At 34.4% G+C, this 26,056-nt stretch overlaps 1 protein-coding gene across 43 annotated transcripts in view; it reads left to right on the top strand.

The window, feature by feature from the left end:
• The first annotated feature begins 809 nt into the window (after positions 1–809).
• The window catches only part of LOC142615850 (receptor-like protein 6), a 61,663-nt gene continuing 36,416 nt past the window's right edge, over positions 810–26,056 (top strand). For 19 of the 43 annotated variants that reach the window (XM_075788728.1, XM_075788724.1, XM_075788738.1 and 16 more), the window contains exons 1-10: positions 810–3,887; positions 4,704–4,868; positions 4,956–6,303; positions 6,590–6,650; positions 9,257–9,324; positions 9,467–9,596; positions 9,989–10,222; positions 10,806–11,546; positions 12,819–13,104; positions 13,210–14,855. In XM_075788728.1, the coding sequence (XP_075644843.1) occupies positions 863–3,817 (2,955 nt within the window). In that variant the 5' untranslated portion in view covers positions 810–862 and the 3' untranslated portion in view covers positions 3,818–3,887; positions 4,704–4,868; positions 4,956–6,303; ... (5 more) ...; positions 12,819–13,104; positions 13,210–14,855. Of the gene's footprint in view, positions 3,888–4,703; positions 4,869–4,955; positions 6,304–6,589; positions 6,651–9,256; positions 9,325–9,466; positions 9,597–9,988; positions 10,223–10,805; positions 11,547–12,818; positions 13,105–13,209; positions 14,856–16,292; positions 17,127–26,056 lie in introns of those variants that run through there. The other 24 variants (XM_075788761.1, XM_075788760.1, XM_075788762.1 and 21 more) reach the window with 24 other exon arrangements.

Genomic DNA, 26,056 nt, shown 5'->3' on the forward strand with positions numbered 1-26,056 from the left:
CTCTAACTGACTTTTTATTTATTAATCCTTATTAAACGAAGGCTAAATTACAAATTACACCTCTAACTTTGACTTGTTTTTAATTCAATTCTTTAGATTTCACTCTTTTTTTATTTCAATCCCTTAACTTTCATTTGTTTTCATTGTATTCCTTCTATCCAATCCACATTGGACGATATTAAGCTAATAGCAAAATTGGACAATATTGACGGAATTACTAAACTAAACAAATTTGTTGGCTCCTTGACAATGTGCTAAATGTGTAGCACAAATGTCATAATAATAAGTTAATTATTTCCATAAACTTAAAAAATATATATATATATATATATATATATATATATATATATATATATATATATATATATCCACTACAGGTATCTAAATGAGTGAATTGAAATCTAAAGAAGATAGGATTTTTTTTTTTTTTGATAAACAGTAGATAGTTTTATTATGATACTTGATTATAAGAAGTTTTTTATATACATCTGACTCAGATAACCTGATTTTTTGACGTTCAAAGTTAGTTTTTATAAATCAATGAATCTGTATCAATTTCTACCAAAAAAAAAAATATATATATCTGCATCAAAGAATTCTGTAGTCCACATAGTGCACGCTAGTTAATAGTTTATCAAATTTTCCACAAGACATAATTTTCCAAGTCATTGGCTGGCCCAACCCATAAAATAAGCTAACACGAGGGATTACAATTGTCTATATGTGCCTCATAATCCTGGTTATGCTCCCTTCTGATAATCGTGGCCGCCTATAAATATATGTACATGTATCTATGACACCTCAATTCCAAAATACATATATCCTTCTTCCTTCTAATTTCTCTCAAAGCCACAGTGCAAATATGAGGCGGCTACTCTTCTTTCTCATTTTCTTCCTCTTCCTTTCTCTACCTAATTCTTCTTTCTCTTCTTTTTCTTTTAATTCATCTACGCCTCTTTGCCTTTCCGACCAAAGCTCTCCTTTGCTCCATTTCAGAAACTCTTTTTTTGTTGGCGTTTCTCGTTGTGTCGATTATCCTCCGAAGAATTCGTGGAAAATGGGTACAGATTGTTGTGGGTGGGATGGGGTCACCTGTGATTCGATGACAGGTCATGTCATTGCTATCGACCTCAGTTGCAGTCGCCTTCATGGTCCCATCCATCCCAATACCACCCTTTTCTCTCTTCGCCATCTCCAGCGGCTCAACCTTGCTTACAACGATTTCAATTACTCCGCAATTTCGTCTAAGTTTGGTGGCTTTGCGAACATGACGCATCTCAACCTCACTGACTCCTCCGTTGCTGGTAATTTCCCATCCGAAATCTCCCACTTATCCAAACTGGTTTCACTTGATCTCTCTTGGAATTTTGGCATGAGAATAGAAACGCCTAGTTTGAAAAGGCTTGTTCAAAACCTTACCCATCTAACTGAACTTGTTTTGGATGATGTTAACATGTCTTCTGTTTCACCTAATTCTTTTATGAATTTGTCTTCCTCTTTGACATCTCTTAGTCTTATTTATTGTGGATTGAAAGGGAGATTCCCAGATAATATATTCCACCTTCCAAACCTCCAGCTGCTCTATGTAGGTTACAACTACAATCTCACCGGTTCCCTTCCAACGTATAACTGGAGTACTCCTCTCAAGTCCTTGGATCTCTCTAGAACCGAATTCCCAATCGACTTACCTAATTTAATAAGCAATCTCAAGTCCTTAAAAGAATTGTACCTCAGAGGATGCAATTTCATAGGATCATATCCAACATTTCTTCCTAATCTCACACAAATCACTTCTTTGGACCTCTCATATAATAACTTTGGTGGTCAGTTTCCATGGTCCCTCCTAAACTTTGAAGTTCTTACTTACTTAGATCTCTCACACAACAATTTGATAGGGCAGCTTCCTGAAGTTACGACAAACTTGACCCAAATTTTCTCTTCAAATAATTCTTCTAATAGTCAACTAGTCAACAAGATTCCTTCCAATCTAGAATTTCTCAGATTATCTAATAACTTATTGAATGGGACAATACCATCTTGGGTGTATACAATACCATCTTTGCGTTCCTTATATCTTGATCATAACCACTTCACTGGGCATATTGGCGATTTCCAGCATAACTCATTGGTTACTCTTCAGTTGAATAATAACAATCTACATGGTCCCCTTCCATTGTCAATCTCTAAATTGGTGAGTCTTAGTGATCTAAGTATTTCCTTCAATAACTTAAGTGGCAATGTGGAGTCAAAAATATTCTCAAAGCTCCGAAGTCTTGAATATCTTCGTATGTCAAATAATCCTCTCCTGTCACTAAGCTCCTTCACCTTTGCCACCAATATCTTGCCCAAAATTTATACATTACAATTGTCTTCTTCCAACATATCTGAAATTCCACACTTTTTACGAACTGCAAAATATATAGAAGACTTAGACCTTTCCAAAAACCAAATCAAAGGCAATATTCCAAAGTGGTTTTTGGAGGTGGGGAAGGATTCATTGTACAATTTGAATCTTTCATACAACTTCTTGACAAGTGTAGGACAGCTTCCATGGAAGTACATGGATATTCTTGATCTTAGTTCTAACATGCTTCAAGGACCACTTCTAGTACCTCCACTACACATATCTTTCTTTTCAGTCTCAAGGAATAATATAACTGGACAGATCTCTTCCTTGATTTGCAATCTCAATTCCGTCAGTTACCTTGATTTGTCTTATAATCACTTGAGTAACCTGATTCCTCCATGTTTGGGAAACTTAAGTGATTATCTCATAGATTTGGATCTGCGAAGTAATAATCTTAATGGCACCATTCCAACAACATTTGCAAAGGGATGTTACTTGAGAAGTCTTAAACTCAATGGCAATCAATTGGAAGGGTCATTGCCACAATCATTGGTCCATTGTAGAAAGTTGGAAGTTCTAGATTTTGGTAACAACAAGATTAATAGCACCTTCCCCCGTTGGTTGGAAACTCTTCCAGAGTTGCGGGTTCTTATCTTGCGATCAAACAACTTTCATGGTGCCTTAAACAACCCCAAGACCAAATTCCCATTCCAAAATTTGCGAATCATAGACCTCTCTCACAATGAGTTCCACGGGCATTTGCCGACAAACCTTTTTAATTATTTAAAAGCCATGATGAATGCGAGTGCGGACAAAGGTGAATTGAAATATATGGGTGATTATTATTATCAAGATTCTGTGTATGTGGCGATGAAAGGGTTTTTCATTGAATTGGTAAAAATCCAAAGTCTATTCACAACCATTGATTTCTCCAACAATAATTTCGAAGGAGAAATTCCAAAGGCAATTGGAGAGCTTCGGTCACTGAAGGGGCTTAATTTTTCACACAATAATCTTTCAGGTCATATGCCTCCATCGTTGGGAAATTTAACCAATCTTGAATGGTTAGATCTCTCCTCAAACAAGCTCACAGGTGAAATTCCTATACAATTAGTAGATATCACATCACTGGCAGTTTTAAATCTATCAGAAAACTATCTTTTTGGTCAAATACCTCAAGGTAAACAGTTCAATACCTTTACGAATGATTCTTACAATGGGAACTTGGGGTTATGTGGATTTCCAATGACAAAAGCTTGTGGCATTGACAAGGGACAACCACCACCACCATCATCAACCATTCAAGAAGATGGTTTTGAATTTGAAAATGGGTTTCATTGGAAAATTGTATTGTTGGGGTATGGCTGTGGATTTGTGTTTGGATTGGTTTTGGGTTATCTTGTGTTCTCAAGTGGAAAACCAATATGGCTAGTGAATATTTTTTATGGAGAACAAGATAATAAGGTATGAAGATCCAAGAAGAATGCTTGTGGACGAACTCATTGAAGAAGAATTTGGTGGATGCAAACACTGATTCTAGGTACATTCTTATATGCTAATAATATATTTGAAAATAATCTATCTCATAATTTTTTGGTTCATTAAAACTGTCTTTAAATTGTTAAGATGATTTTTCATTTTTAATTTGCTTTATTCTAGTAAGGAATGGTTGTACTTATGTTAATGTGAGGCTTATTACTAGTACTACAGGGTGCATAAGCTTCTATGTTTCCTTTCAAAAAAAAAATTCTATGTTTAAAGTATAGCTATACAGGAGAGTAATTTGATGTGCTGATATTGTTTCTATTGCCACTAGAGATGACATTATGCTAGTTTGTTCTTGATCCTGAATCTTCCTATATTCTCTCTCTCTCTTTTAAGATATTTTTTGTTAAGGTCCTTTCACCTAAGGGCTTTGGCAACAGTCTTAAGGTTTAGGATTTGATGATTGTTCGTTAAAAAAGATGCTTAAAAGAAACTTGGGGAAAATGTAAGAAACAGACTTTAAAACAAATTGTATCTCTTCACATTTATATATGTTGAGGAGTCTATCAATAAGATTCTAAAGTACACATTGGTTATGTGGAAAACTTAGAAAATTAATGAATTGATAATACATTCCTAGTGATTTTTCTTGTTTTGGTTTCCGCAAATTGTTACAGTCACCTTTACTCAGCCAACTAGCTATTTCTGGAACTTTTTGGTTATAATTTTTCAGTTGAAAATGTCAAAAATTAAAAAAAAAAAATGAAATACTTTTCTCATTCCAAATTCAGCGAAACTGACACTAAAGAACAGCTCTTAGTAACTCATTTTATTGGCGCTTTGATGTAAACTACTATACTTGATGTCACAGGCTGGTGGCCCTTTCTTTCCAGTGTTAACAGGATGGATGGACAACATTCATTCGTATTTAACGAAGCACTGGCTGGCATTCCACGACCAAATGATAATATAACACAGACACTTCACTTTTTTGCATTTAGAGGTATTGATGAAAGATTAACAGTTAGTCTTCTAGGTACTTACTATCTCTTTGCCTTTTCTCATTTCCCCCCTTATTTTATGGAGTTGAAAAAGGTTTAAAAAGTTATTTGGCTTGTATCAGTTTCTTAATCGTCTGAAGGTGCACGCGAAATTGGGAGATTAGCTGTGAATTCATACAGAAATGCCTCCCTTACCTCAAGGGGACAGGGCAGCCAAACCCTACTATAACTCCAGATTTTCTCATTGAAGTGAGAATGAGATGCAAAGACAGTAATAGGACCACCACTCATCCTTCTTCACCCATGGAATCATTGGAAATGAGTGAGTCTGCAGTGGGGATGTCATATTTGCAGGAATTGTCATCTTCAATATCATCTGGAGTAGGTTTTGACATTTATGACTGTCAGAGCTTGTCAAACAGTAGAGGACTCCTTTTGTTGATCAGCAATTGATAGCTAATGAGAAGACCACGAGATTGGTAAGGGTTTATGCCTCAGATAATGGATCAATCTAATGGACTTTGCTTGGGCAATGATGAAGATGTCAGGTCTTAATGTTTTGACTGGATCATAAGGTCAGGTCCGAAGAAACTGCTCCTTGGCTTTGGTCAGTTCCTAAGTGACAGTCTGACCATAATGAACTCTTGAGATCTTTTTTCTTTCATGTTAGTTTCTCTTATGTTCTATATTTGATTGTAGATGCTGTGACTTCTAGTTCTACATTTCTTGCCTGTGCTAATTTTCGAGTCTATATATAAAGGCAATGGCATAGAGTAGATCACAATGATGAAATTTACAGAAAAAAACTGCATATTAATGTTTTGGCTGTTGATTTCTTTTGACATATAGAATTTTAATGTTTTGATTTTTACCAAAAGTTAACAAATATTTGGGAGCTCATAATGTATGCTGCAACATCCAAATTAATATTAATGATAGAATTCTTTAGACATATGTGTAGTTTGTGGTGCCTTTGTGTTAGAACCTCATTCCCTCTCCCTTGTGCTTATGTTCAATGTCAATATGACTAGTGCAGTAGCCTTAGCTTCTAAAACTTTTCTTCTTTCATGGCCGAAAAATAAACAATCAGAAAATCTTAATAACTCAGAAGTCAGAACACTCGAACCTTAATAACTCAGTTATAACTCATTGAGGTTTTGCTTATGTTTCATTCCCTGTGCACTGTTTAATTTTTTAGTGTTTACAAAGGAGCTGTTTGAGTTTCATTTTTTTTTTTCCTTTTTTTGGGTGTGGGGGGGATAGAATGCCAGTGAGTAAGTAAGTGATTGGTCTTTCATGGGAACCTAAATTTTTCACCAGGAACCCATAATGGGTGTGAGAGCAAATCTCAGAATTAGAGTGAAACCAGTGAGCTTTGGAGACCAATTTAGAGCTTGTTGATGGGCTATTCCACTCCAGAATGTTGAAACAAATTTAAGAGAAAGCATCTCAGAAATACTGCTGGAAAAGGTATGTCTGTGTTTCAATGAGAGTTTCTATTTTAACTTTTCATTATATTTTCTTTTGTCTGATTGGTTGGCTGAGAAGGAGAAAGAGAGGAAAGCTTTGAATTTCTTAAACTTTGATGCTTTTGGTTTCAAGTTAGTCGCTAACTCTCCTCATTTCTTTTGGTGTAAATGGGTGGAGGAATTTAGTTTTTATTTGGGGTCTCAACTTACAAGATTTGTTCATTTAGAAGTGTTGTTAAATTTGCTAACAATGATTACATTTTTTTTTTTGGGTAAAATGAACATAGGTTTGACTTGCCTGCACAATCCATCACCCCTGAGATTGAGAAAGATTTGTGTTTACTGAAGGTGTGGTGAACTCTATTTTTTGTCTATGTAATTTGTTTATGCAGCACTACTTTTCAAGTATGCTCAAATTATTCTCTCGGTAACATTTTAATTGTTTAATTGTTTTTATAGATAAAATAAAAAATAAAAAATTGTTTTAATTGATTTTAATTTGCTTAGTGTTTTAACTATCGACCTTATGTGCTTTAGGGAATGTGCCATTATGTAACTTGGGTCACAGTCATGTAGCTATGGAACTAGGGAAATTATTGAAATGCCTGTGTCTTTTTTTTTTTTTTTTGATAAGTAATAAGACTTATATTCATCATGAAAGAACGAAAACTACAAATACAGGCGTTCATGATGGTGAACACAAAAAACATAGACAAAAGCAACAAAAAAGAAGAAAGGGAGGGCAGCTTAAGGGGCACTTTTAAGGGAGGAAAGAAACTCCAAAACAGAAGAACAATTTGAAGAACCCCAGAACCTAGCCCAATCAAAAAGAGTATTTCGGCTGAGAGCGTGTAATTGTTCAAGCGTTCTCTCTAGATCCTCAAAAGATCGCCGATTTCTTTCCAACCAAACAACCCACATCAAACAGCCAGGAATCATATTCCAAATGTCCGAAGAAAATTTCCCCAACCAATTATTCCAACAGGCCACCAAACACTCCACTGAACCTGGCATGACCCATTGGATCCCAAAAGCTTGCAACATATGCACCCACAAAGAATAAGCTACAGGACAATGGATGAGAAGATGGTCTACAGATTCTGCCGATCCGCGGCACATACAACACCTATTCACCAAAGGGAGGCCTCGGAGCATCAAATTATCCAAGGTAGGAATCTGACCATGGGTAGCGGTCCACAAGAAGAAAGCCACCCTCTTAGGAACCTTGACTTTACAAATCCCCTTCCAAGGGAAGCAAGAATGAGAAGTACTCCTGATCTTGTAATAGAAAGACTGAATATCAAACTTCTCATTTCCATTAAGACACCAAAGAGGTCTATCACACCCAAAACCTCTTAGGATACGGGACTGAATGAGATTTAGGAAAGAGAAGGCAACCTCAAATTCCCTCTCATGGAAATTCCTATAAAATCTCACATTCCAATATCTACTACTCCCATCCACCTGATTATCCAACAAATCTAAATACAGGCTTCCTTGTCACTGGAACACGCATACAGCTAAGGATATAGCATTTTAAGGGAGGTATCCCCAACCCACCTATCATGCCAAAAACGAATGCGGGAACCATCACCCACCACAAAAGCCAAGTGTTTGGAGAACCTCTCCCACCCGATCTTAATACCACGCCAAAGGCCACACCCATGGGCCCTTCTACACTTTTTAGTCGTCCGTCCCCCTTGACCCTCACCATATTTGGTGGCAATAACCCTCCGCCAAAGTCTAGTTCCTTCAAGGCCAAACCTCTATAACCATTTCCCTAAAAGAGCTTAGTTGAAGTGAACTAACTTCCTAACCCCTAAACCGCCCATCTCTAGAGGAGAACACACCTTCTCCCAAGCCACCAAAGAATGTTTGGAGTGCTCCTCCGAAGACCCCCACAAAAATCTTCTTTGAATACGCTCCAATCTGTCAGCCACGACTACTGGGATGGTAAATAAGGATAGATAGTATGTGGGAAGACTAGAGAGAGTACTCTTCAAAAGAGTAAATCTACCACCCTTAGACAAATAAAGACGCTTCCAACCTGACAGCTTCTTCTCTATCCTCTCCAAAATAGGGTTCCAAATGGATGTAGTCTTGTAAGGGGTGCCCAAAGGCATGCCCAAGTATTTCATAGGTAGGCAACCCACCCTACAACTAAGAATATTAGCCAAATCAACAATATTGCCAACCTCCCCCACCGGGACAATCTCACTCTTCCCCACGTTAACCTTTAGACCAGTAAAGGCTTGGAAACACCTGTGTCTTTGTAAATTAATGTTATAGCTTAAAGTGTAATTAGATCTTACTGTTCTACTTAAGAAATTGTTTGGCTTTAGATAATTCACAAATTGGAAAAATAGAAATGACATGGAAGGTGGGGTACTTCCTATTAATGCATTTGATATGTTCTATAATGTATGTGTAGACATTAGCCTTTGGCTGGATCCATGTTTAGCATTCGAAAATTCATTCCTGTGTATGGAATGTAAAAGTTTTACTTGGGGAAAATTTGACTCTAGATGGATGATGATGCTTAAATGAAACTTGGGGAAAATGTAAGAAACAGATTTTAATAGGGTTAGCATTTTCATTACATTTTTATACGTTGAGGACTCTATCAATAAGTTTCCAAAGTACATATTGATTGTGGGGAAAGCTTAGAAACTTAATGAATTGAAAATATGTTCCTAGTGATTTTTGCTGTTTTTGTTTCCACAAATTGTTACATAAAACTTTACTAGTTGTTTCAAGAACTTTTTGGTTATGGTTTTTCAGGCCTAAAATATCAAAAAATAAAAAAATAAAAAATGGAAATACTTTTCTTATTCCAAATTCAGTTAAACTGACAATAAAGAACAGCTCTTAGTAACTCCTTTTATTGGAGTCCTCTTATGTAAACTTCTATACTTTACATCACAAGCTGGTGGCCCTTTCTATCTCTTTAATAGGACTGAGGGAGAGCATTCATTCATATTTCAGAGCACTAGCCGACATTCCACAACCAGATGATAAAAATGTATGTTCTGATTTTTGGGAGTATCAATTCATTATTCCAATTTAATCCTTCCATTTAGTTTTAAGTATTAATTTGTTGGCCTCAATGTTTTGTGGGATTTTCTTGATCTGGATTGTGATGCTTCCGTCCTTTTGGACAACAGCAATGGTAATAAAAACTATTTCTGACCTTAAAGGATTTTGATAAAACTGATTTCATCAAGGAGGAGCTTGAAATGGCTTGTCCCAGGGTAGTTACATGCGCTGATATTGTCCAGAAATGGCATTATGCTGGTCCGTTCTTGATCCTTAATCTTCCTACTCTCTCTCTCTCTCGCTCTTTTGAGATATTTTTGTTAATATCAAGAGTCCTTTCACCTAAGGGTTTTAGCAACAGTTTAAGGCTTAGGATTTGATGATGGGTTGTGGATAATGATTCTTAAATGAAACTTGGGTAAAATGTAAGAAACAGACTTTAAAAGAGTCAGTAACTCTTTTCATTTTTATATGTCGAGAGGAGTCTATCAATAAGATTCTAAAGTACATATTAGTTTTGGGGAAAGCTTTAGAAAGTTAAAGAATTGAGATACGTTCCATTTTTGCTGTTTTCGTTTCCTCAAATTGTTAGTCACCTTTAATTAGCCAATTATTTGTTTCAGGCACTTTTTGATTATGGTTTTTTTCAGGTCTAAATTGTCAAAAAATTCAACAAAAAAAAGAAGAAGAAAGAAATAAAAGAGAAATACTTTTCTTTTTCCAAGTATTGGTAAACTGACAATAAAGAACAGCTCCTAGGAAGTTTGATAATGTGCTTGAGCCTGGATGCCATTGTTTGCCTTGGGTTTTGGGACAGCAGTTAGCTGGTCACCTTTCGTTGTGTGTGCAGTAGCTGGATGTTTGATGTGAAACAAAGACAAAAGGTTTGTTGCATATTTTTTTTTGCCTTAATTTCTCATTTCTTTTTCTTCTTAGGAATTTAGCTGGAAAATGCTTGTAAACTATTGTTTTGTCTGATAGCCACATAGTATCATTGGGTCTTAGATGGATTTAATTTTTTTGAATTAGTAATAGTGTGAAAAAAAGAATCATATGATTTGGAAATTATATAGGAAGACAAAGGTAACATTTTAAATTTGCGATTTACAATAATTTTTCTGTTCTGTAGCAATCAGATAGAGTAAAACAATCAGTTTGTCTCTGTATAAATGTCGTTTCTTCTTTTCTGGGTCTGAAGCAAGGGAACCCAAAACTGATTGGAAAGAATTAGTATCATACTGATTTGCAAGAAATGTTTGTATGAAGATGCGTTTTGCTTAATTGTTGTCAAACCATGAGTGACTGCAGAATTGATCTGGAACTTTTTATATTTATTTTTTGAGTTAAAAGCAGTAAAGCAAAAATATTTTAGTCTAAACACTATCATTTTATTTTAAACTATTTTATATGCTTAAAAGCATGATCCTTCTGTGGCTTCTGATCTATATATTTATATATTTTTTTCAGGATAATGTGTTTGTTACTGTTGTTACTTCTATTCAATATCGGGCCTTGTCAGACAAAGCTGCTCATGCTTTCTACAAACTCAACAACAACAAAGCACAGATCAATCCTATGTCTTTGATGGTATGGATGTGTAATTGGACCTTGAAGTTGAAAGTCACCATGTTAGTCTTAATAATGAAATTAAAAGAGACATGTATCTGATTTGAATATTATGAGGACAAATGGTGGATAGTGACGGAAAAAGAGAAAAAAAAGTTCTTATAGTAGTCATGAAATTTGCTATGTAGAATAATGCCTTTGAGGTTGGGGATAGTTTTTAGTCACTATCAATGCATATACTTGTTATGACATAGTTTCCATTGGAGACAATTTTACATATTTGTATATCGTTTGGAGAGACTAACAGGCTTATATCCCTATTCTTCTAGTTATTAGAGCAAGTGTTCCTAAGTTGGTGCTGGATCCTGTTTTTGAACAAAAGAATTAGATCGCGAAAGATGTGGAAGAGGAACTTGAAAAGGAATTTCTCTGTCCGCTAATCTGGTTTAGTATTAGTTGGGATATGGATGTGGATTCATGTTTGGATTGGGTTTGGGTTATCTTGTGTTATCAAGTGAAAAACCGAAATGGCTTGTTAATGTTGTTTATGGAGAATGGCATAACATGGTTTGAAGATCCAAAATGAATGCTACTGGAAAAATTGTTGAAGAAGAATTTTGTGGATGCAAGTACTAATTTCAGGTATGTTCTTATATACTAATCTATTTGAAAATACTCTATTTCATAATTTTGGTTTCATAAAAATATTTATTTAAATTGTTAAGACAATTGTTCATTTCTAATTTCCTTTATGCTAGTCAGGAAAGGCTGAGCTTGTGTGAATATTAAATAATGAGGCTTATTACTGTTTCTGGTTGCATAAGCTTCTATGTTTAAGTAATAGCTATACAAAAGAGTAAATTAGCTTCTACTATGTAACTGCAACATTTTAAATGCTTTATTTAGGCTGGACTTCATTTAATGACCCTGCTTTTTGCTCTAGTGTGAGAAGAAATTTCTCTACTCCATTGCAATTCTAACCATTCCTTGGTCTATGATTTTTTTTAAAAGGGGAATCTTCACTGTTATTTCATTCTTGTAATGTTACCTTTGTTTAACAGATTAAAGATCTTTTTGGTTTGAAGAGTGGGATTTTTTTTTTCCAACTTGAAGAGGTGGTAAATATTCTAGTGCTACACAAGATGCTTTAAGCTGTAGACTGATTTCCTCTATATTTTCAATTAGATGCTTATTTCAATCATTTTTATCTTGCTTGATTTATAGCCCATGAAGTGACTTTTAATTCTGAATTCTTGTGAGTAGTGTGATTCTTCGTATACGTATCAATTTTTGTATTAAGGAGGAGCTTGAAAAGGCTTGTCATGGGTAGTTTCATGTGCTGATATTGTTTCTATTGCCACTAGAGATGGCATTATGCTGGTCTGTTCTTGATCCTAAATTTTCATATGTTCTCTCTTTTTAAGATATATTTTGCTAATAGTACAGGTCAGTTCACCTAAGGGTTTTAGCAACAGTTTAAGGTTTAGGATTTGATGATTGTTTGTGGATAAAGATGCATAAATGAAACTTGGCGAAAATGTAAGATACAGACTTTAAAAGAGTTGGTATCTCTTTACATTTTTATATGTTGAGGAGTCTATCAATAAGATTCTAAAGTACATATTGATTATGTGGAAAACTTAGAAAATTAATGAATTGAGAATATGTTTCTAGTGATTTTTGCTGTTTTGGTTTCCACAAATTGTTACAGTCACCTTTACTCACCAACTAGTTGTTTCAGGCACTTTTTGGTTATGGTTTTTTAGGTCTAAAATGTCGAAAAATTCAAAAAAAATAAAATGAAATACTTTTCTTATTCCAATTTCTGTTAATCTGAAAATAAAGAAGAACTCTACATTGATAACTCTTTTTATTGGTGTTCTCTGATGTAAACTATTATACTTGACATCGCAGGTTGGACAGCATTCATTCATATTTCAACAGACACCCAATCTTAGGCGCCTTGGCCTCTTTGATTTCAGCATTCCTTGCCACGTTTGCAGCTTGATCTTCTTCAAATGATCTTATTTCTTTCTCTTTCTCTTGTCCCAAATTAACAAAAAAGGAAATCTACTGAAAGGTACCCAGGGGCAGTGACAACACTGGCCCAAGATTCCACGAGTGGATGATAACATAATACAGACGCTTCACCTTTTTGCCCATAGAGGTTTTGATGAAAGAGAAATAGCCAGTATTCTAGGTACTTACTAGCTCTCTGCCTTTCTTTCTTTTTCCCCCTTGTCTTATGGAGTTGAAAAGATTTAAAAAGTTATTTGGTTTGTATTGGTTTCTTGATCATTTGAAGGTGAACACAAAATTGGGAAGATTGACTATGAATTCATACAGAAACGCCTCTCTGACTTCAAGGGGACTAGGCAGCCTGACCCAACTATATCTCCTGATTTCCTCACTGAGATGAAAATGAAGTGCCAAACCACTACCCAGCCTTCTTCTTTATCCATGGCGACATTGGAAATGACTGAGTCTGCAGTGGGGATGTCATAATTTCAGGCATTGTTATCTTCGATATCATCCGGGGCAGGTTTTGACACTCACTACTATCAGAGCTTGTAAAAGGGGAGAGGACTCCTTTTTGCCCATCTGCAATTGATGGCTACCAAGAAGGCCGTGAGACTGCTAAGGGCTTATGCTTCAGATGACAGATCAACGTTTCGAATGGACTTTGCTTGGGCAAGGATGAAGATGTCAGGGCTTAATGTTCTTACTGGATCCCAAGGTCAGGTCCGACGGAACTGCTCCTTGCTTTTGGTCAGTTTCTAAGTGACAGTCTTGACCTAAAAGAACACTTGAGATCTTTACTCTTTCATATTAATTTCCCTTATGTTCTATGTTTGATTGTGGATCCCTACTTTTACATTTATTGCCTGTGCTAATTTGAATCTATATATAAAGCCAATGGCATCATTGGTTATGGTCACAATGATGAAATAGCTAGTTAAAACTGCATATAAATATTTTTTGGTTGTTGAGTTCATTAGAAATATAGAATTCTAATGTTTTGAATGTTATCAAAAGTTCAGTAATATTGGGGAGCTCATAATGTATGCTGCCATAATAATATTCAAATTAATTTCAATTGGGTGTTTGTGTTTCTAACAAGTTTTGGCTGATTATTCATCATCTAAAGGAGATGTTAGTTGATTCATTTGAGTTTGAACTTCAGAACTAGGAAAGTCTACAATTCTATGTCTTGAAACAAAGAAATTGATTTGTCTATAATTTTCTTATTGCTTTGATCACCAAGTAGAATATAAAAGTTGATCATAGGAATAGCTTTTAATTAGATGCCATTATGTTTTATTGTCATCAATTAGTATGCAATTACACTTTTCATGGCTGCAGAAGGTTTTGGAATGCTTTTTGTTATGCACGTCTAACAATGCTATGGTTGGGATCCCTTCACCTGAATCTAACCCATAATTTTCACTCAACAGGTTACACTTCTTGTATGACACTGCTATGCTACAACTTGAATTTACATTTTCCTTCACCTTAAACTTTTCATTTAGTGAATCTACCATCAATCTATCAGGTTCTCCTTAATGGCTTTAGGTGGTACTGATTATAGTTATGTTTCCTCAAATTGGTTATAGTTCAAGGAATAGGCATCTTTAGTTTATGCCTAGGTGGAGATTTTTCTTGTTATGGATGTCTTCATTCATCTCTTCATCTGTTACTTGAGAATCTAATTTCTTCAAATTTGAAGGTTAGGAGTGCTGCTGATGCCGTCAAAAGTGTCATTTCTGCTACCTCTGGTTGTCTGAGAGAGAGATTGTTTGATGCAAACTCAAATTTCCAAAAATTTTGAGATGCATGACTGTTGTCAAAAAACCAATTTTAGAGGTTGGGACTTAGTTTTGGATATGCAGACTATGTGATTGATTCCATTTATCAGTAGCTCACAGAATATTTTCCCTATCGTAGGGACTGGTATGACTACATATCCTTGACTCTGGTAGCTATTTAGTGAAATTAAATTGCTTATCTTTTTTATGTGTCATGAAGATGGTTTGTTCCTGGAAAACTTTTCAGTTAGTAACTATGCTTAGAGATTTTATCATTATCTTGTCTTTTAAATGTAATTTGAAGTTTTTCTCTATTAATTCTTACAGTTTTGATTTGTTCTGAAATAGCGACTTCTGTCTTTTAGCAATGCCTAAACTGCGTATGTGTCCATAATTTATCTTCTCCCCGGATACATAGTTTTCATTCTCTTATGTTTGTTCTTTGTGTTCTTATATTAAGTAAATATCCTGATTTGGCAGTTCCCTTTCAATGATCATTTATTTTTCTCACTCCAGATATTGAACTAAGTTATGCTTAGGCGCTGGTACTCTGTCCATAGTTAATTAAAAGTTCAAAACAGCTGCGTCTTTGAGCGTTTCTACATATACCTCAATAGACCACTTAAGCTTTGGTCACTGAAACAAATGAAAATAATTGAATACCTTGAAGTTTGAAACTTATAAAAGATATAACATCAAAAAAAAAATAGAGGATCATAAAATATAATACTTAATTAAACAAATTAAAGGCTCATAAAAATCTCTTACATAAGTAAATATACTAAAATTTCATAAAATCGCATACATATATATATATATATACACGTGTGTGCGCGCGCGCGCATATATTTTTAAATCTCATACAAGTGGGCTTTTTTTCTTAAAAAATATTTATAAGGAAGCCACAAAATCAAATTTGGTAAGGAGTGCATATTCCACTTGAAAATGTCAGAATTTTGACTATGATCGAATAAAGGGTTTAATACACCAGTGGTGTTTATTGACTAGAATGGAATATACCAGCTGAAACGGAACGGAATTTAAAACATTTTATACAATCCATTCCTCCCTCTCTCTCTCTCTCCCTCCCTCATTACTCTTATATATATATATATATATATATATATATATATATATATATATATATATCTCCTTCTTTTGCACTTCCATTATATCTTTTGTTCCCAATTTATTCTTCCTTGTCCACATTATGCCAGTTTGTTGTGTCCCTCTTTTTATTTTTTATAGAGAACAATGAAGGAGAAAAGATAAACAAACAAATTTGATTTTCCTTTTTACTGTTTATAGCCTAAAAAAATCAAGACTCAACTTATTGCAGTCAACTAATTAGTAATTACAATACATTTAGTGGAGTAGTTCATTTTTTTTCTTCTTTTTCTAATGGTTTCCAAATCCTTTAACTCCACTTCTTAGCAGCCAAGCTGAGCATAGCTATTTTGTGCTTTTGTCTGTTTTTTTATTTATTATTATTTATATATATATATATATTATTTATTTTGCAATATCTAGCTGCTCTTGTTATTGAATTCTCTGATGTAAACTATTATACTTGCCATTACAGGCTGGTGGCCCTTTCCATCCAGTGTCAACAGGTTCGAGGGACAGCATTCACTCATATTTCAATGAAGGACTGGCTGATATTCCATGACTGGGTTATAATATAGCACAGACACTACACCTTTTTACCCTTTAGAGGTTTTGATGAAGGGCAACACTCACTTTTCTAGGTACTTGCTAGCTAGGCCTTTACTCATTTTACGAACCTGTTTTATGCAGTTGAAAAAGGTTTGAAATGTTCTTTGGTTTGCATCAGTTTCTTGATCATCTGAAGGTGCACACAACATTGGGAAGATTGGGTTGTGAGTTCATATAGAAACTCCTCTCTGATTACAAGGGGACAGGGCAGCTTGATTGAGATGAGAGTAAGATGCCAAGACAGTAAAAGGACCACCACACAGCCTTCTTCTTAACCCATGGAATCATTGGAAATGAGTGGGTCTGCATAAATTCATAGCCAATCATTAATAGGGAGAGGACTCCTTTTTGCTGATCAGCAGTTTCTGGCTAGTGAGAAGACCGCAAGACTTGTAAGGGCTTATGCTTCAGATGACGGATCAACCTTCAGAATGGACTTTGCTTGGGCAATGATGAAGATGTCAGGGCTTAAAGTTCTGACTGGATATCCAGGTCAAGTCCGATGGAACTGTTCCTTGCCTATGGTCAGTTCCTAATTGACAGTCTTAACCATAATGAACTCTTGACAGCTTTATTTTTTTCATATAAGCTTCTCTTTAAGTTCAATGTTTGATTGTAGATGCAGTGACTTCTACATTTCTTGCATGTACTAAATTGAGTCTATATATAATAGCAATGGTGAGTAGAAATATGTTATGGCTATTGAGTTCCTTAGAAATATAGAATTCCAATGTTTGGAATGTTACCGAAAGCTAACTAATATTCGGGGAGCTCATAATGTATTAATTTTAATTGGGGCCTTGGAGCATTCACCTTAGACTCTACACAAATTTAGCTAAACTAACTCCAAAAAGGCTACTGTTACTAATTTACCAAGCATACACCTACATTGAACCTCAATATTTATTTTTTTACTCTTACAATTTTTTTTTCTCTCTTCCCCATCCTATTTCACAGCCACACATAACACCACCACACACTCACACCACCAAGCATCCCCTGCCGTTGAAAACCCAGGCCTTTGAACACCGAATTCACTGTCAGACTCATCCACCAAATCTATAAAATCAGTAAACCCATCTACCAAATCTATAAAATCAGTAAACCTTAAAAACAAAATCAACAATTTTTCAATCAAAATCAGTAACTTTTCATCGCCCATCTGCCAACAAAATCAGTAAAGCGTGATGGCAATGATGAAGAATGGAGATTTGTTCAAGGACGAACTTAATTGGTGATGGATGTTTTATTCAAAGGAAGAGAGAGAGAGAGAGAGAGAGAGCTTGGTCTAGTTGAGGGAGAAAGTGTTAGTGAACAAGAGAGATGAATTTAAAATTGGCTGAAACACTGTTCATTTGTTAGCTATTTTGGGAAAATTGTAGAAGCGCTAGGGACTTTAGCTATTTTTTTTGGGACTAAATTAGATTTACAAATTGCTTTTGCCAAGGAGACCTATATGGAAATGAGTGTGGTTCTATAGGGAAGTTGTAACAGAGTTCTTTTTTCATCTGGATTGGTCTTTCTTTGAAAGGGAACATCTTTGGAAGGTTTCGGACGTCATTCCCTTCAGCATTGAACCAGCATGAAAAGATTTCCTGACTATAGATTTGAACCACATGCTTATGACTTACACAGCTCCTGATAGCCTACAACATAACTTTGTCAAAATGTTGAAAGAACAGTAGAATAAAATGGAACTAGTCAAATGATTCGATCAGCAAATTTCATGCTCACAACTAATCATTTGAAGAATAGAGAAAATACCATGAATATGTTACTTTAAGCTAATTAGTAAGAAAAAGGAATGATCATGCACCACCGAGTTTTGTTTTGAATACAAACAATGAAGAATGGCTATATTTTATTCACTGCCAGAAGCAATGTGTTCTCACGAGTCCCTTTATCAGCATTAGCCAGGGTATCTTGAAGTTGATATATAGTGAGCACAACCAAATCACCTCTTCTGTTGCCTCTTTAGTTTACTTATTGTGATTATGGGCTTCCTCCTCTCTCGCCAATTGCATAAAGCCATTCTTCAAAAACAAAACAGCATTCATAATAGGTTCGCAGAGGCAAGAGTACTCATCCATAATGCAATGTTATACTTAAAACAAGATACTATGTACATTTTCCATCATACCACAAAACTTGAGTCAGTTTACTTCACTTTGGAGATATAATTCCATCAACCATGAGTTATGGACTCTTGCTGAGAATCATGTTCACGTTCTAATGCAAAATAGTGGAACTTCTACCATTTTAATTTCAATGATTATGATTTTATTCATTTATAAAAATATGCATTGGATCATGGGTTAGGTTTGCTTGCCTACCAATTGGTTTATGATCTTGTTATTCATGTCGATAACTATTTCTATGAGCCCTAAATGCTTCTGGAATTTATGAAATCAAAAATATTATGTTAGAACAACACTAAATTTTCTGCTGATTTACAACAACACTAAACTCACCTTTACTTTTTTCCAAGTAAATTAGGCAGTGATCTTGAAAAGGGAAAGGTATGCATTTGTTACTCTCGAACTTCTTCTTTTATATAGGTTATCTAATCAATCATCTATCAAAACCACAAGATGCTAGCAAATATGAATTTCAGACTGCCTCGATCTTATTGGCCCCAAAGACCGCACAAAGGAAATTATGAAGAGTAGCTGATTAATATGCATCAGTTAATAAATTGCAATATATAGGGGTAGCAGCTATTATGCTTGAACCAAAAATAGATTCAATTGTTCTTATATAACTTTTGGAATCATTAGAGCATCAACAGCGGATAGCCTATATGCCAAATTCAAGTTCATTTTACAATTAAGGCCCAATAACTCTCAACAATGGAACGGCTAAACTTGCAAAATTGTAGTTTTTACAATACTACTACAGTACCGTTTTACTTTTATGATGGTACTGTAGCAACTGGGATAAATAAAATATTATTTGTTCTCTCTCTCTTAGCCTCTCATTCTCTTCTTTTTTTCTTTTTCTTTTTTTTCCCATTTCTTTCCTCTGATTCTATCTCATCCTCACTCCCTCTCTCACATCTCTCTGTCTGGGTTGGAGGTCGGTGTGGCACGGCATGGAGATTGGCACACTTAGTTCTCTCTCTCTCTCTCTCTCTCTCTCTCTCTCTCTCTCTCCTCTGATTCTATCTTTGTCTTCATCCTCACTCCCTCTCTCACATCTTTGTCTTCTTCTTTTAAACATGCCACCGGAGCTAGGTTGGAGATCGGTGTGGGCGTAGCGTGTGGCATGGTGAGACTAGCGTCGTGTGCCTCGCAGTGGTGTGTGAATTTCGGGTGGGTTTTGGGTTTGATTTACGGTGCCTCACGGTGGTAATGGGTCTGATTTTCAGTGGATTTTGATGTGAATTTGCCGTGGTGGATTTTTCTTTTATTTTATTTTGTTGCTGTGGTGGTTTATTTTATTTTTTAAGTTGTTGCTGTGGTGATGGTGGATTTTTCATTGATTTTTTGTGTTGTGTTTCTGAAGTGGTGGATTATTTTTGTTGCCATGGAAGTTTTTTGTGTTGCTGTGGTAGAGGGATTAGATTATATTATTTTATTAGGTAGTATATATTATTTTAATAAGTGGAATGGAAAAATGAAAGTTGGAATGTTGGGTGTATTGTAAAATGTTATGGTATAATTGATAAAGTAGTTTTTTGTGATGATAAAATAAGATGGGATGGCATTTCTTATTGTGGATGCTCTTAAAGTTGAACAAAATGCTCTCCCATTGCTATATATTCCCAATATCTATAAAATATTAGCCAACCTTCATTTTTCAGCAGAATACCAAGATCTCATAAGCCAATCATTTTGGCTACATAGAGATAGTCCTTCAATTACTAAGAAGGAATAAAATTTTATACATAGGGGTACAATGCCATGGAAAGGCATGAATAATTTAATATGCACACACGGTGGAGAATCAACCCACAACCTCAGCTTCCATCCAAGTATGATGTGAAGAGGAAGTGCTGGTTTTCATCTAAGAACATAAGTGATGGAGTACACAAATAAAGAAACTTATTTTTTTTAATAATTTAATAGTTATAAATATGGGAGAAGTAGGACTTGAACCCTAGTTTCCGTAACGAAGAAGAGCATGGTATGCCACCAAGTTACAACACTCTTGGCAAATAAAGACACTGATATCCAAAGGAATTCATCTTCCTTTAGCATAAAATATTTCAATAACAATCAACCCTTAGTCCTAAAAATTTGGGTCACAAAACTGATGCAAACAACCAAATATTTCGTCACAGTGAAAGTATCAGACTATATCTATTGATTATGGAAATTCCATATTATTTTGGTCATTCCAACTAAATTTTACATTTTCAGTCCAAAGTGTTAAACAGAAAACCTAAAACAAAACTAGACAAAAATGAGGATTCGTAAGGGAGGGGCCTCAACTTTTCTCATGGCTCTAATCAACAAGACCACTACTTGTTCTTGTTTTCTCACAGCTTCACTGCCAACATATTCTTTGAAAATGTAAAACATTAAAAGACTTAATTTCAACACTTCTCACTTTATATGCAAACTTCAAAAAAAATTATAAGTAATGGAAAATTTATTTAAATTGTGAAAAGATTCATTCAAGTATACATGAAGTATACAGCTAGGGACCATAATTATCAAGTAGTCATTAGTGTCTATTTGGCTAGAACTTATAAGCTAAGCTTTTAGCTTTTAACTTTTAGCTTTTATGTACAGTTTTTTGAAATCTCACATTTTTAAAAAAAAAACTTTTTCTTACTTTTAAAAAAAAAAAAACTTTTTTCTCATTTTTTCAAAGTATCAATATACTTTAGCACACTTTAAAAAAAAAAAAAAAAAAAGTTTAGCAAAAGTCTAAATAAGCTATTCTAAATCGGACACTTTGAGTGAATTGAGATACAAGGTGCTTCAACTCTAACTCCCAAATTCAAAGTGTAAACTTGATTCAAATTGTATAGGACGAACCTTTTTTTTTTTTTTTTTTGAGAAGATTTATTGGACAAACTTAGTGGTGCATGTTATTGACTCATTGGACTTTCAGTTCTTTGGAAGTTTTTAGGGATGAGATGATGATAAATATTTTAGAGCAAACTAATTTCTATTCTGCTGGTCTAAAGCTGAATTCATCATACTCTCTTGATCTTCTTTGCTTTTCCTTCTTGGGCCTTATATGGGCTTGCTTCGACTTTTCAACGGATGTTAGTTCATTGCCTTGTTGAGTGGATTCTTTGGATCATTTTGTAGTTGTAGTCCTTTATGGGCTTCTGCCGAGAATCTATGATTGTGGCCCCTTTGTTGGCTTTTAATTGAAGACTTGGGCCTTACAATATTAATAGGGTCTGTATGTTTTAGGCTTCTCCTTGGGTGGGCTTATGACAGCTTGTGAAAAATTGTGTAAGAACAATGTATAAATCATGGGCAAATCAAGAATGTTATCACTAGCCAGTGACAAGTTAGTACGAAACAAATTAATTAATTCCATAGCAAAATAAGAATTTCACACTAAAAATTTTTACAGCTTTCTCGTCATAAAATTATAGATACATATACATATACATTCTTTTTATTTAGAATAGCATCACTTATTTCCTTATATTAGGATAAATATGACAACTCAATTATCACTCAGCCAATGACAGGTTAATATGAAACAAACTCAATAACTCAATAAAAAAAATAAGAATTTTATCATGTCTAAAAAAAAATTGTGCAGGCTTCCAGCAATACAAAGACTAGTAATTTTTTGGAGGGTTAAAGAATATCGGTACATTTCTCTTTTACCCCAATGGCATATTTGGATTATGGCATATTACACAGAATAAAATACTACTTTGGTTTTTGAATTTTATCAAAATTATATATTTCGTCTTTAAACTTTGTAAAGTTCTTTTTTCATCCTTAGACTCAATAAATAGTTTTTTCAATAGTTTAGTGATAAAAATATTGATGAAAAAGAAAATCTTCAATAGTTTAGGGATGAAAAAATATATATAACTTTTTCATAGTTTAAAGATAGAAATAAAACATTTTTAATAGTTTAAGGATGAAAAACGAACTTTTAAATAGCTTAAGGACAAATGAAAAAATTATTGAAGTTTTTTTTTTAGAGAAGTTTTTTATAAAAAATTATTGAAGTTTAAGAATGAAAAATAAGTATTGATCAAATTTAGGACTAAAATAGTATTTTTACCCCTACTACATATGATAAATGATTAATTGACCCAACTCAAGTTATGTTTTCAATTTGATAATGCATGCCTTTATGGAAAATCAAAGTAGGTGTGGACTGTGGACTTAGCGTGCAATACAAAAAACCCAGTCATTGTGGTATGGCACTAGTAGTGCTTAAACAGTCTATGGATATATTCATTGTTTTTGTTTTAACATCACTTAAAGCCAAGTTTTACACACTAGTCATTGACGTTACCAAATCACATTTTATTTGATGATATCGTTTTCCAGAAATTTTTATCCTTCTTTCGTTGACAAGATGCCACTACTTTAGCTCCAAACAAAGCAGCAAAATAAGACCTTCAGCTAGTCTGGTGAGATTCTGTTCAAATGATTAATTGGCAGCGAAATTTGAGACCATTTCTTCTGGTTTGTTAAGATTTTCTTCAGATAAATACTTGGCAGGTAGAACTTCAACTTTCAACCTTTGTTTTTTATTTTCCTTTTGGTTTAGGCATCTATTTGTACTAGATGGTCCATAGAGGTTAAGATAATCCTTTTTAATTTTGTGTCAGGTATATAAAATTGATGGTTTGATTACCTGTGGAACAGAGGAAGAAGATGAACCAGCTTCTTGAGAGAGAGAGGAACCGTGGTATGAACTTTCGGTAATCGCGTGGAAGCTGATCCGTCAGGTATACGACGAGGCTTCGCTCATTGGGCTTTGGGAGTTAAAATTATTATATACGTAACTGCCCTCACTTGGGCTCTTTTTATCTCTAGTATTTTGATTTTAAAAACAATTTTAGCTATTTAGTTTTATATGGCCTCATTTGGAATTTGAGTTTTTGGAAAATCAAGTGAAACTTGAGTTCTATGGAGAAAAAAACTAAGTTAAGATGTTTTTAAATTCCTAATCGTTTTTTCGTATGAGCTTGAGTTTAAGCGGGTCAAGTTCTTCACATTAAAAGTTGACTCTTAAAAACTCAAATTCTAGATAAGGCTAGAGTATTTTTTTTTTTATTCCTCGAATTCTAGATAAGTCAACTTTTGAATTCCTCGAATTTGATTTCATTTTGCAGTACTTCTAATATTTGTTCATTTAGAATTTTTATACTGAAGTAATTTTTTTTCCCGCACAAACTATCGTCTCAAAGATAGTTTGTTGATAAAATGTATCTAGATTTGACTTGCCTGCACAAACTATCATCTCAAAGATTGAGAAAGACCTGCAATTTTTTTGTCTATTTAACTTGTTTCTGTGGCACTACTTTTCAATTATGCACAAATAATTCTCTATGTAACATTTTAATTGCTTCAAACTTGTTTCATTTTTGTTAATTTTCCTATTATTTCAATTTTCAAACTTAATTATGTGGTTTAGGGAATGAGTCCAAATCTTCTGTCTTATTTTTCCTAGTCCACTCTATATTCCACCAATAAAAATATACTACATGTCAACATATTTAATTGTCTCATACCATTAAACCTTTCCTAATTTCAATTACTTAAAATAAATAATAAATAAAAACCCCAGCCCATTCCCACCAGGCCACCACTACAACCACCGGTGCCGACCCCATTAACATCACCGGTCATGGCTAACTGCCTTTGCTTGGACTGAACCACCGTCTCTCTATTTTCAAATCCAAACCACTGTCACGCTACCACCCAAAAATAAATCCAAGAACATAGCAAAAGTGCAGGTGCGATAAAAAAAACTGTCCAAATCAAAGAAAACCAAACCCACAAAACAAAAACAAGAAGAAGAAGTGAAGACTCCAATTTGCGCATCACCCATAAATCCCTTTTTCTCCTCAATAAAGCTACAGATGTACAGTAGCTTTCTTTTTAAATACTTTTTCCCCTTTTCCTAGTTACACAATAAAGTTATGGCCTTTGTTCAAGTTTTGTTTCTGGTTGAAGAAATTGATACGTGGGTTATATCCAACCACCATCACTCCACCACCAGATAAACCCAACAGATCTGAAATCCATGAACAATCCAACACATTCAGTAACAACATTTCCATATTATTTGAAAATTTGACAAGAAAGTTAGAGAGATCTAAAAATTTGGATTTGAGAAAAACAAAGTCTTGCTTTGAATGATGGTGATTCTAGATCTGTTGGTGTTTTTGGTGGAGTGATGTTGGTTCGTGAGGGGCAGAGAGATGTCCGGCATGGTGTAGATCGGGTGATGGTTTTTACCATGACTAGAGAAGTCGACGGCGACGGCTGACGGTGCCGGCATGTTTGGTGGTGGTGGCAGTGGAGGTGTTTGGGTTTTGTTTTATCTTATTTTATTTAGTATTTAAAATAAAAATAATAAGTCATAATGGTAGTATTTAATTAATTAGGTAAATATGTGGCTAGTTTTTATTAGTGGAGTATAGAGTGGAGTAGAAAAAATGAGACAGAAGATTTGGACTCTTAGGGAACATACCATTATGCAACTTGGGTCACGGTCATGCAGCAATGGAACTAGGGAAATATTTAAATGCTTGTGTCTTTGTAATTAAAATTATAGCTTAAAGTTTAATTAGATCTTATGCTTCTACTTAAGAGATTGTTTAGCTTTAGATAATTCACAAAATGGAAAATTAGAAATGAAGTAGAAGGTAGGGCATTTCCTATTAATGCATTTGATATGTTCAATAACGTGTGTGTAGTCATTAGCCTTTGGTTGGATCCATGTTGAGCATTTGAAAATTATTTCCTGTGTATGGAATTGTAAAAAGTTTTTACTTACCAAAAAATAATGTTTGTGTACAATTTGACTCCAAATGGGTAAAATAACAAATTGAAACTGAAAGCTGGTTGATTTTCCATGAACTGGAATTGATGTACGACAATATGACACTAGTAGTTGTTTTTCTACCAATGACTTTGACTGGGTTGCTAATTTAAGCCTTTCTGTAACTTTTAAGAAACATTCTTGGTGAGAGGGGTTTACCCTACACCCCAAAAAGATGATTTTCTAGGGATATAAGTGATATCTTTTAGTCATATATTGCCAACTACGTTTCTAGTAAAATGGCATCGGCATGGTCAAGTGTAAAACTTGGGCTGGACTTGATGTAATTATGATGGTAGTATCTTGGAATCTTTGATTTGTTGCTCTATCTAGGATGTTTATAGTTTCAATTTCAAAAAGATGATTCAGAAACTCAACTTCACTCAAAAAGTTTTGTTTGCATTATATTGACTTGAATGAACATTATTCTATTTTCTTACATGAAATTCACATAAAAAATCAAACATATCATAATTTATGATGTGTTTTTAAATTATGATGTGCTCTTACTTTGACCGAAGTGAGTGTTATCTTATGATAACATGTTCCAGATATAAGATTAGACTTAATTCATCTAAGGATTTCTTTGGATTTGAATAAGTTCGGCTCAAACAATCTCCCATTTACTTTTGAATGATGCTA

This window comes from Castanea sativa, chromosome 11 (assembly GCF_040712315.1).
Source record: "Castanea sativa cultivar Marrone di Chiusa Pesio chromosome 11, ASM4071231v1".
NCBI classification, from domain to species: Eukaryota; Viridiplantae; Streptophyta; class Magnoliopsida; order Fagales; family Fagaceae; genus Castanea; species Castanea sativa.